General features: G+C 55.9%; 1 protein-coding gene across 2 annotated transcripts in view; it reads left to right on the top strand.

Moving 5' to 3' along the window:
- The first annotated feature begins 2199 nt into the window (after positions 1-2199).
- CPNE2 (copine 2) overlaps positions 2200-12466 on the top strand; it is a 39472-nt gene continuing 29205 nt past the window's right edge. Inside the window, exons 1-3 of one of the 2 annotated variants that reach the window (XM_015558908.1) lie at positions 8116-8333; positions 11184-11367; positions 12345-12376. In XM_015558908.1, the coding sequence (XP_015414394.1) occupies positions 8154-8333; positions 11184-11367; positions 12345-12376 (396 nt within the window). In that variant the 5' untranslated portion in view covers positions 8116-8153. Of the gene's footprint in view, positions 2219-8115; positions 8334-11183; positions 11368-12344; positions 12377-12466 lie in introns of those variants that run through there. The other variant, XM_015558904.1, reaches the window with a different exon arrangement.

Raw genomic sequence — 12466 nt, forward strand, 5'->3', positions numbered from 1 at the left:
CGCCCTCCCTCCCTGGATGCCAGCCACCTCCTCGCCAGCCTCCCTGCTGCCTCTGTTTAGCCTGACAGCCCTCTCTCCCCTCAGGGGCCAAGGGAGCTTTTAAAATCAGAAAGCAGATCGTGTCACCTGTCTGCTTAAACCTTCCAGGCTTCCGTCAGGCTCAGAATAAAGCCCCAACTCCCTGCAGGGACTCCAGCCCGGAAGCCTGGCTGCTGTTCCCACTCTCTCAGCCAGACGGGAGCATGGGGGCTGCTCCTGACCGTCTTCCCCCTGCAGGACCCCGGCGCTGGCACAGTGCTTGGACCGAGCAATGAGCCTCAGTGTCCTCCTCTGGAAAATGGGGCCATCATGGCCCCACAAGACTGAAGGGTTAGAGACTGCAGGTCGAAGTCAGGGCTCAGAGCACAGAAAGTTGGATTCGTCGTTGTCCCCAAGGGAACACCCTCCTCTCACCTGCCTCTCAGTTTCCTACTCAGCAGTGAGGGCAAGATAGTAGTCAAGGAGTTGGAAGCTGGCCTTTGTCGGTAAGACAGGGGTCCTCAAACTTTATAAACAGGGGACCAGTTCACTGTCCCTCAGACCGTTGGAGCCCCAGTCCCCAGTCTGAGGCTGCCCCAGAGCCCCCTTTGAATGAACCAGATTTTGGTCCATGGCCACGGTCACCATGCCCTCCATCCATTAGCTGGTCCACCCTCCGAGCCTGGCCAGGCCCGCCCCACCCCAAGGTCCCTGAAGTACTCTCCGAATCCCAGAGCACATCCATGCCCTTCCCCGTGGTGTTTCCTGGGAAGCGGGAGGCTGCGAGGCTGGACGGAGAGAGGCTGTAGCAGAAGCAGGTCTGAACCCAGCGCCCCGGTGACCCCCACCCCCAGAGGCAGAGCTTGGTGCTTAGAAGGGGGATCCAGAGAAGAGCCTCCCCCTGGGTGTGGTCTGGTGGAAGCCGGGGCCTCAGGGGGCATGGGGCCATCCCTGCCACAGCCTCCTCCTGTGCGTGCGGCTGTGTCTATATTTATCCCCATAATGGCCCGGCTGCCTGTCGGGATCACGGTGTCTTCTGAGCAGCAGCCAGTGCCTCGGCGAAGGTGGAGCGGTGATTGGAGTTGAGATGCCGCCCCCCACCTTGATGAGAGCACCCGCCTGTTCTCTGGGGGCTGCGCCTGCCTGGCAGAAGCTGGCAGCATTAGGTATGCAGGGAGGCCCAGGGAGTATGAGCAGCTTGGGGTGCACCCCTCCCCCAGAGAACCAGGGCTGTGGGAGGTTGGGGTGATGGGACTGTGGCTGGCGTTAGTATGTGGCTGGAAGGTGGGACCAGGTAAATGTTAAAACCTTTCAGCTCAAGAGATTCCAAGAACCCATGATTCTCATCATTCCAAGATGCCTTGGTTCCTTTCCCCTTCACTCTTCCTCACTCTTTTTCTTTAAAAAAATATATTTTTATTGATTTTAGAGAGAAAGGGAGAGAGAGATAGAAACATCAATGATGAGAGAGAATCATTGATTGGCTGCCTCCTGCACGCCACACATTGGGGATCGAGCCCACAACCCAGGCATGTGTCCTGACCGGGAATTGAACCATGACCTCCTGGTTCATAGGTCGACGCTCAACCACTGAGCCATGCCGGCCGGGCACTCTTCCTCACTTTCAACAAACGTTTGTCTGGCTCCCATGCTCTGCCTCTGTGCTGGGAACAAGAGAGATGAAAATAAGATTCAGTCCCGTCTTTAAGCTCAAGCGAGGGTGACTTTTCCTAAGCTGGTGTTCACAATATGGGGACGTCGTAAGTGATTGGGGCTCAGGAGGGACTGTATAGGGGAGTCCCTGTGTTATTTGTAACATTTTATTCAAGTGCAACCTACAAAATGGAGCAGATTTCCCACAGGTACAACTCAATGACCGTTCGTAAACCCCAAACACCGGTGTTAGCAGCACCCAGACCGAGAAACAGGCACCTGCCTTCACTGTGTGGTGGGACTCCTCCGATCACTGGAAGGCCTTAAAAGCAAAGGCTGAGGTTTCGCCAAGAAAAAGGAATTCAGCGTCAATACTGCAACACAGAAACCTTGCCCAGTTTCCAGGCTGCCTGGCCTGCCCTGCAGATTTCGGAGTCAAGACCACTATATCAACAGTCCCCCGAATTCCCAGCCTCCTGTCTGGCCCATAGATTTCCGCTTGCCAGAGCATCAGCCTGCGGACTGAAGGGTCCCAGGTTTGATTCCGGTCGAGGGCACATGCCTGGGTTGCGGGTTTGATCCCCAGTCAGCAGCATGCAGGAGGGCAGCTGATCAATGATTCTCTCTCATCATTGATGTTTCTGTCTCTCTGTTCCTCTCCCTTCCTTTCTGAAATCAATAAAAATATATTTAAAGTATACATATATACTTATTTAGATATCCTATTGGTTCTGTTTCCTCTGGAAAATCCTGCTATCTGTCATTTGTCTTCCTGGATCTTCTCATCTGGGGAATGGGATGAAGGAGATAACTTAGATCTAGACTCATTCAAGACATGTGACAACCCTGCAGGTTCAGTAAATGCAGCCACCAGGACCCGTGGGACCGATATCTGGTTAATCGGGGGCTCCGGTTGATGGAGTGTTACCTTCTAGGCCGGAGGCTGTGAACTCACAGGCCTGGCCTTTGTGTGCACTTAGCTCACTGCAGGGTCACCAGGCGCTTGTGGAGGCACAGAGAGATCCGTGCCAGTCTCGGGGCTCCGACTGAGCCCGTCTGGGCGGGGACCCTGAGGCTGCCCATCTGGGAGCCACATTTGGAGCAGGGAGAGCCTAGGGCCACCCCGGGGCCTCTGCTGTCAGTGATTAGATCCCACTGAGCAGGACTTGTGGGCAAGGACCCAGCAGCCCTGAGGGTGCTGGAGGCCACAGCCCAGGAGTGTAGCACCCTGGAGGGCTTGTGGGTGCGGGTCTGAGCCTCTTACTCCTTCCCTGCACCCTAGGGCATCACCTTGGCATCCCTGCCAGCTGAGAAGGGGAGCCCAGAGCCACATTTCTCAACCAGTTTAAACTCATGCCCCCCATTACATAAACCATGCACTTCACACATCTCCTGAGGTTTTGACCCGCCCCTCCCCCCGCCCATACATCAAGAATCAGGGATAAGAACACACGTCATGTAGTGTTCTGAGGGCTGTCCCTCACTTAATCCTCACCATGCCCCAAGAAAGCACTCTCATTGTTCCTGTTTTGCGGAGGGGAAACTTGCTTGAGGTCGTGCAGCAGGTGAGCAGAGCCAGGGCTGTCTGAGTCCAGAGTCCGTGTTCCTAACCTCTGCACGGTGCCGGCAGGTTCTGTCTGCAGAGCGGGGAGGCCAGTGTCGCTGGAACAGAGGGAGCGAGGGGAAGGTGGCATGAGGTGGGGTCAGGTTGGGGGTTGGGGGGGGAAGCCACTGGAAGGTTTCCAGGTAGATCTGTGGTAGCATCTGATTTGAATATTTAGAGATTCCCCCTGGCTCTGGTGTGGCAGAGAGTGGGGACTGTCATGGGCCAGTGCATGGCTGAGCGTGAGATGACGGGGCCTGGCCGAGCCAAGGCAGGGACATGGGAGATGAGGTTGCAGCTTGGAGGTGGAATCGGCAGCAGCAGCAGCGGGATAAGGGGGTGAAGGAGAGAGAGAGGTCAAGGGGATGGGTCCTGAGGTCGCTGGCTAAAACCAGAAAGTTCTGGACCTGTGGTTCATGCTGTCCTTCTGCCTAAGTGACAAGATGTCGTCTAAGCTGGGGCCCGTGGACCCTGTGGGGGCCAACACCTGTGTCTTGCTTATTGCTGCTCATTTCAGGGAGCTCAGGAATGTTTGCTGAGTGACTGAATGGGAATCCCTAAGCCCTGCCTTCTCTCTGCCTCAGTGAGCCATCTGTAAGAGACTACTAATTTGTTTCCCTGCCTTCCAGCCCCTTCCCTGGGGGGTCCAGTCACCCCAGAAGGCCTGTGCCCATCTGGGCCAGGAGTCAGCACCATCTGTGAGCAGGCCCTGGCTCCCCGTACCCCCTCTTCAGCCTGAAACCTCAAATTACCTGTGGGGTGGGTGCTGCACCCAGCAGCGTCTCCATCTCACATGGCAGGCCCAGCCCTCCCTTAATGACACCTTGCCCGCCTGCCCTCTTTGCTGGAGTAGGAGGGGAGGGGGCCCGGCCGGCCTGAGCTGTGGTTTCTTTTTCCATTGCGTCAGGCCTCAGGGTCCCGCCCGCCCGCCTGCCCACCGCTGGGCTGGCGCAGAGGGGCCCACTCTGGCCAGGCCCGCCCCAACTCTGGACATGATGTGCTCTCCGTTTCGGGGATCCAGAGGCTTCCAGCCAGAGGGTGAGTTGGGGCTGGGGGACCTGCCCCGAGCTGGGGGAGGAGCGCCCCTGCCCTGCCCACCCATCGCTCACCGGCTCAGCTCGCTTGCTCACTCTGGGGCCTGGGAGCTGATCTCTCGGGAGCGGCAGTGGCTCAGGGAGCCCAGCCCAGCCAACCCTCCCTGTGACCTGCCCTCCTGCCCCTGCCCTCAGCCAGGCCCAGCCAGTGAGGGGCAGGAGGACAGGTGAGTGATGATGGTGACTGGGACCGGGTGTGGGGGGAGGGGAGAAGTGGTCCCAGAGTGTTCATACTAGAGCTCGTCTTTGCATGTGCTCTTCGGGGACATGTGTGTACGTGCCTATGTGACCATACACACGTGTATACATGTGCAAGGAAGTGCACGGACCTGAGTGTGTGTCCCTGGGACACCCCCCTCCCCCAGGATGAAAACAGAGCTGTCTGACTTGGCAGCAGGGGGGACGGTGGCCCAGGGGGCATCTAGCATGCCAGGAAGGGAGCCTGTGAGGTGGAGAGGAGGTGGGGAGCTGGGATGCACCCTATCAGTGATGATGGGAGATGCAGGGGTGTAGACAGGGTGACCCTAGAGAAACTGCTGACCTTGGGCACTCTGCACCCCCCCTAGCCTTTCGCCTGGCTGACTCCCCAGCTCTGCCCAGCTGGGTCCTAGTGACCCCACCCTGGTATATAGAAAGCCCAGCGTTGGCCTGGGAGCCTGGAGACCCTGCCCACATCCTGCCTCTGCTGTTTCCTGGCCCGGCCACCTCGGGCAGGTGACTTCTGTTCTCTCTCGGCCTCAGTTTCTACATCTGTAGAATGGGTGACTGTCGTGCCCCACCCCCACCTCTGGCATAAGCAGGCATTCTCTCAGCCACAAGGCAAGATGTCCATTTTGGACATGGCTCTCCCCCACCCTCCGGGGGTCATGCTCACCCCTCCCCCACTGGGCACGGCACCCAGCTGCTCGTAGTGAAGGGGAGTGCGTCTTCCAGCCCCTCCATGGAAACTAATTTTTACACGAGGAGAATAAATCCTGCCGGCAAATTGCAGCGCTGCCCTGCCACTCTGGGCTCATGTGATGATAATGAGGTTCTATCCCAGTGATGGCGAACCTATGACATACGTGTCAGAGGTGACACACGAACTCATTTTTTTGGTTGATTTTTCTTTGTTAAATGGCATTTAAATATATAAAATAAATATCAAAAATATAAGTCTTTGTTTTACTATGGTTGCAAAGATCAAAAAATTTCTATATGTGACATAGCACCAGAGTTAAGTCAGGGTTTTTCAAAACGCTGACACGCCGAGCTCACAAGGTTCGCCATCACTGCTCTAGGGACAGACGGTAAGGGGAGGGGATGAGCACCGGCTTTGTCCCAGTCCAGATCCTCTCATGCGGGGCAGGCCTGGAGGCGCTGCCTGGAGGGGGCCAGGGGCCTGGCGCCTGCCCCGCACTCACCTGCAGACGGCCTGAGACTGCCCCGATGCCCCCTGAGGGGCTGGCACTCAGAGTGGCCTGTGCCAGGGCCGGAGGGAGGGGGAGGGCCCAGCACTGCCGCTGTGGCTCCGTCCTCCCTGCCTGGATGCCAGCCACCTCCTCGCCAGCCTCCCTGCTGCCTCTGTTTAGCCTGACAGCCCTCTCTCCCCTCAGGGGCCAAGGGAGCTTTTAAAAACAGAAAGCAGATCGTGTCACCTGTCTGCTTAAACCTTCCAGGCTTCCGTCAGGCTCAGAATAAAGCCCCAACTCCCTGCAGGGACTCCAGCCCGGAAGCCTGGCTGCTGTTCCCACTCTCTCAGCCAGACGGGAGCATGGGGGCTGCTCCTGACCGTCTTCCCCCTGCAGGACCCCGGCGCTGGCACAGTGCTTGGACCGAGCAATGCTCAGTACACACTCCAGCGGGAGTGAATGAGCCTCAGTGTCCTCCTCTGGAAAATGGGGCCATCATGGCCCCACAAGACTGAAGGGTTAGAGACTGCAGGTCGGAGTCAGGGCTCAGAGCACAGAAAGTTGGATTCATCGTCATTCCCAAGGGAACGCCCTCCTCTCACCTGCCTCTCAGTTTCCTACTCAGCAGTGAGGGGGCCAGATAGTAGTCAAGGAGTTGGAAGCTGGCCTTTGTCGGTAAGACAGGGGTCCTCAAACTTTATAAACAGGGGGCCAGTTCACTGTCCCTCAGACCGTTGGAGGGCCGGACTATAGTTTTAAAAAAAACTATGAACAAATTCCTATGCAAACTGCACATATCTTATTTTGAAGTAAAGAAACAAAATGGGAACAAAGACAATATTTGTATTTGCATGTGGCCCGCGGGCCGTAGTTTGAGGACCCCTGAGGTAAGAGTTACTTGTCCACAGGGTGGTGGGCCTGTGTTAGCTAAACATGTACCAGTGGAAATAAGATCTGATCACAGGCGTGTCCAAGACTGTGTCCTGCTGTCTCGTGGGCAGATGAGGAAACTGAGGCTCAGAGAGCCCGAGGGCGTGTCCACAGGGCCCGCGACCTGTGGGACCAGAGCTCCCGGCCGCCCCTTGAGGCGGGCTTCTCCGCACTTGCTCCAAATGAACACCTTGCACTTGGACAGAAAGAGCTGCTTAAAGCGAGCAGTGCTAGTAATTAGCCTGACGGTGGGAGGGGTGCATAAGGCCCAGTGCATGGCATCTTGGGAAGTTGGGTACAATGAAAGGGTAAACTCTATGGTGAGGATAAGGACCAACTCGTGGAAGATCTGAGTGAGGTGGAGGGTTTATTTGTTCATGATTTATACACTCAAGCCTTTTTTAAAAAAATTCTATTTGCCTTAGCTGGTTTGGCTCAGTGGATAGAGCGTTGGCCTGTGGAGTGAAGGGTCCTGGGTTCAATTCTGGTCAAGGGCACATGCCCGGGTTGTGGGCTTGATCCCCAGTCGGAGGCATGCAGGAGGCAGTCGATCAATGATTCTCTCTCATCGTTGATGTTTCTCTCTCTCTCTCCCTTCCTCTATGAAATCAATAAAAATATATTTTAAAAAAATTCTATTGATCTTCAGAGAGAGAGGAAGGGAGGGGAGGAGGGGGGAGAAAGAGAGAGAGAGAAACATCAATGTGAGAGGAAACATTGATTGGCTGCCTCCTGCACACCCCCTACAGGGGATGGAGCCACAACCTGGGCATGTGCCCTGACCAGGAATGGAACCGTGACCTTTTGGTGCACGGGATGAGGCCTAACCCACTGAGCCACACCATCCGGGGCACACTCATGCTTTTATTTTTATTTGAATATATACTGCGTGCATCCTATGCACCAGTCACATGCTTAGGCCAGGGGTACAGGATGAGCGAGATAGACCATGAGCAAGGTCAAGTTTTGGATACGTTGCCAGAAGTGAGCTTCCGAGTGGCCAAAGCAATGAGGGAACCCTGTCGTTCCAAGCTCCGCTTTAGCCACAGGATGCCAGCGTGTGAACTGCTCGGGAGAAGCCCAGCTTTTCCTGGTAAAACGAATGTCTGGGATGCCCCCGCCAGTGTGATCTGTTGCTGATCCGACGGGGGCAGCGTGGACCTGTGTGTATCCCATAGGTAAAAACTGGCCAGAGCAGAGAGTAACTCCAAAGACACACTGAACACATTGGCCAGAGTCCCTCATTTCCTGCGTCCTCCTTTCTCCGGTCTTTTGCCCACATATAGGCCCCTCACACACACACACACACACACACACACACACACACAGTTTCCTCATCTCTCTCTACCCACATCCTGTCTCTCTACCCAGGTGGTGTGGTAGATGTCGGTTCCCCCTCTCTGACCCCCCACTCCTATCCCCGCAGACTGCCAGGAACTGTTGCCGCCACCGCCGCCACCCCCCATGGCCCACATCCAGGGGCAGGGCGCCCCGGCCGCAGGGGCCGCCCCCATGGGCTCCCAGTACTGCGTGTGCAAGGTGGAGCTGTCTGTGAGCGGCCAGAACCTGCTGGACCGGGACCTCACCTCCAAGTCCGACCCCTTCTGCGTCCTCTTCACCGAGAACAATGGCCGGTGGATTGAGGTGAGCCCCTCCATGCGTGTCTGTGATGGGGCGGGGGGGTGGCTAGGTGTCTGGGGAAGGGGCTTCTCCTGGATCCTGGGGCCTCCCAGCCAGGCCCTTGGAGGTAATTGGAGTGTGGGCTGGGGACTTCTTAGAAAATTGTTACTCTTAAAATTAAATTTTAACCCGGCTGGAGTGAGTGGCTCAGTGGCTGAGTGTGAACCTATGAACCAGGAGGTCAGGGTTTGATTCCTGGTCAGGGCACATGCCCGGGTTTCAGGTTCCATCCCCAGTACGGGGCGTACAGGAGGCAGCTGATCAATGATTCGCATCATTGATGTTTCTATCTCTCCTCCTTTCCTCTCTGAAATCAATAAAAAAAATTTTTTTTAAATTAAAATTTATTTAAATATTACTTCAAATATATTTGTATTTAAATTACTATAATTATAACTCATAGATTTAGATTTATACATATACAATTCGTGCACCGCTGGGGTCATTCGCTGTGGCCTGCACCCTCTCGCAATCTAGGACCCCTCAGGGGGATGTCGGATGGGCCGACACTGGCAGTCCGACATCCCCCAAGGGATGTAGTAGTGCGAGAAGCGGCAGGCGGCTGGGGCACCGCTCCTGCTCATCCCGGCGTCGCTGCACCTGCCACCACCAGCCACTTGTAGTGCTGCCGCAGAGGCAGGAGAGACTCGTGCTGCTGCAGGTGTGCTTGCCAGCTGTGAGCCTGGCGCCTGGTGCCCGTTGGTCAGGTGAGCAGCACTCCCACTGTGGGAGCACGCTGACCACCAGGGGGCAGATCCTGCGCTGAGCGTCTGCCCCCAGTGGTCAGTGTGCGTCATAGCGACCAGCTTGTTGTCCGGGTGACTGGTCGCTTAGGCTTTTATATATATAAATAATTTTATATTTATTATTTTATATTGTAATATTTTAATTATTATATATATAGTTAAAACCTTAGAGTTTTATAAAGTGCTTGCTTCCACTTTTAAATAACTTACCCCACTTATTCCTAAACGAACACACAGTGAGGGGCAAACAGGGATGGGGGACCCAGGCTTTAGTCTCAATGCTGGACCAAGGCCCAGTTCTGTCACTCCTTGCTGTGTGGCTCTGAGCAGGTGGCTGTCCCTCTCTGAGACTGTCTCATCTGTGAAGTCACAGCCAGGCACGTCGGAACTGGCCTGAGAACTTTGTACTGGGGAGCGATGCAGGTTGAGGAAGGACATTGAGAAATCCAAACTGTTAAGACTTTCCAGTCTTAACTACTGCTTCAGTCCTATTCCCTAAAGGGTCTATGTTCATTGTAGTAAATTTAGAAAAGCCAGACGGACTGGAAGAAGAAAGTCAGAATAGTGGGGAGCCTGCCTGTGAGGGAGAGCCTCTGTTAAAAGTTGGGTACCCCCACCCTGGCTGGTTTGGCTCAGTGGATGGAGTGTCAGCCTGAAGGCTGAAGGGTTCCGTGTTCGATTTCCGGTCAAGGGCATGGACCTCCGTTTCAGGCTCAATCCCTGGGCCAGGCGGGAGGCAAACAATCGATGTGTTTCTCACATCGATGTTTCTCTCTCTCTCTGTCTCTCCGCCTCCCTTGCACTGTCTCTAAAAATCAATAGAAAAATACCCTCTAGTGAGGATTTTAAAAAAGCTGGGTACCCAGCTTCCAGATAGTTTTATATGAGTATAGATTTTCCAAAATATGTATCTGTTTGTCATTGTAATTAACCAGGCCACAGGGGACGTCCCTCTGGACATACTGTGGTTGACAAAGACTTTCCACAGATGTTGGGTCCTTATGAAGCCAAAGAAATGGTGCTGAGACTGTGGACCCATTTTACAGAGGGACAACTGGGGCCCAGAGCCAGTAGGGACTTCTCTGTGTCACCCAGTGCTTTGGAGATGCCGCCAGAATTGGGAGGTGGGACGTGGGGTCAGTTGAGGAGTCCTGGAGGGGGGTGGGTAGCTCCAGGCATGAGGCCAACCCATTTGGAGTATCCTGTGCCCTCTGCCAGGTCCCTAGAACCCGTGCCCCCCACCTTCCTTGACTATCCCCCTCCCACCCTGGCCAGCCACCCTGGCTAAAAATAGCCCAAGATCAAGACCTCTGCCTGCTGCTCCAGCCCTTGGAAATGGACTGGGTGGGAGAAAAAATCAACACAGCCCAAGCCCCAAAATAGACAGTCACCCAGACTCGCGGTTTGGGGCCTCCGTGTGGAGCGGCCAGAGGGCAGGGTTCCTGTCCCAGCCCCACCACTAACCCACAGTACGGGCCCTGTCCTCACCCAGGCCTGGTTTCCACAGTGGGTGGGACCTCTGTGGCTGCACAATTCCAGTATTGACATTCCAGGATTCCGTACAAGGCACAGACATCTGCCCTTGGGGGGATGGGGAGCCCCACTCCCTCCCCCTAGGGATCCCTCCTCCCTGTGGCCTCTCTCAGCTTCCATGTAAAATGTGGCGTGAAAAAGGGATCCTCTCAAAATAAAAAGAACTAAAACCACAGAGAGTCAAAGCCTTCATTTTACAGAAGTGGAAACCGAGGCACAGATGAGGAGGGGGGACTTGCCTTCTGTCACTTCTCCAGGTATGGAGCCAGGGCCAGAGAGTTATGCGTGTGGGGGCTGGAGTCAGACCTGGGTTCAGATCTTGGCCCTGCCCCTCTAGCTGTTCCACTTTGGGTCAGTCACTCAGCCTCTCTGTGCTTAAGTGTCCTCTGTGAGCTGAGAGCAATGCTCGCTGCAGCCGTCCAGGTAACTGGCCAAGTGCCTGGTACAGAGTTCGGTGTCCGCGAGTCGGCAGAGTGATTTCCAGCAGCCCGAGGAGGGTTGAACTCTGACCCCCGCTTCCCTGCCTCCCCGCCAGTACGCCAGGACAGAAACCGCCATCAACAACCTCAACCCCGCTTTCTCCAAGAAGTTCGTCCTCGACTACCACTTTGAGGAGGTGCAGAAGCTCAAGTTCGCCCTGTTCGACCAGGACAAGTCCAGCACACAGCTCGATGAGCACGATTTCCTGGGCCAGTTCTCCTGCAACCTGGGCGTGGTGAGCTGGGCCCTGCAGGTGGACATAGTCCCTACCCTCCCTGATGTCACCCTGCTCCCAAGGACAGGGCAGGTCCTTGGACAGAGTCTCTCCTGCCTGGCTCCGGAGGTGGCATCACAAAGACAGATAGCTTGAGGGGCCAGCGGGCAGAAAAGGGGGGGCAGTAGCCTGGTGGGTTCGGGGCCAGGTGATGGGCTCGCATTAGACGCCACTGAGCACAGTGCCAGCCAGATGTTGCCACACGGAAAAGGGCCCCCACATGGCCAGAGCTACTGATTGTTAGAAGCCATCAAGCGAGGTCTTGACTCTGGGGTAGGAGGGTCCCCCCAGAAACCAAGACACCCAGGGAAGTCCTACTCTGGGATGGGCCTGCTGTGTGACCTTGAGCAACTTCCTTTCCCTCTCTGGGCCGCCCTTCCCCATCTCGCTCAGTCCTTGGTGAACTTAGGGAGGTTGGGGGTTTGCAGGGCGAGGGGCCTCTGACACAATCATCCTTTATGACTGTGTACCCTTAGACAAGCCCCAGCCCCTTCTGGGCCTCGATGTCCCCGTATTTCACCTGGGGATAATGTTGACTGCCCAGCTGACGGGGATGGTGAGGGAATAAAATTAAAATTCCTTGGAGAGGTCCCAGTGGAGACTGAAATGCCCTGGGCCTTCAAGAGGTGATGCTCAATGAAAAAAGCAAGGGTCCCACAGTTATGTAAGAAGTGGGGTGCGTCCATCAGGGTTCCCGCCGGCCTGTGTGTCCCCACCCTCAAAAGGTAACTGACACCAGAGCTTAAGGCCCAGTGGTCAGCGGCAGGGAACTGACACGGGAGGGGAATCCTATGCAGGACCGGACACCAGCCAAGCAGGGCCACCCCAGCCTGGAGGGAGGGGCAGGGCAGGAAGTGTGGGCAGGGCTGGTGAGAGAGAGCTGTGGCTTCGACTGCAGCGGAGCCAGGGCAAGGAAAACAGCTCCTGCCAGCCCTCAGCCAGCCTCCTCCCGCCTGCTCTCCCGGCTCCTGCTGGCACCCCCACTGGCTGAACCCCCACAAGCCAGAGCAGGGGGGGGGGGAAGGGGGGGGCTCTGGGCCCCCAGGGACACAGAGGAGGCGGAG

This window comes from Myotis davidii, unplaced genomic scaffold (assembly GCF_000327345.1).
Source record: "Myotis davidii unplaced genomic scaffold, ASM32734v1 scaffold590, whole genome shotgun sequence".
NCBI classification, from domain to species: Eukaryota; Metazoa; Chordata; class Mammalia; order Chiroptera; family Vespertilionidae; genus Myotis; species Myotis davidii.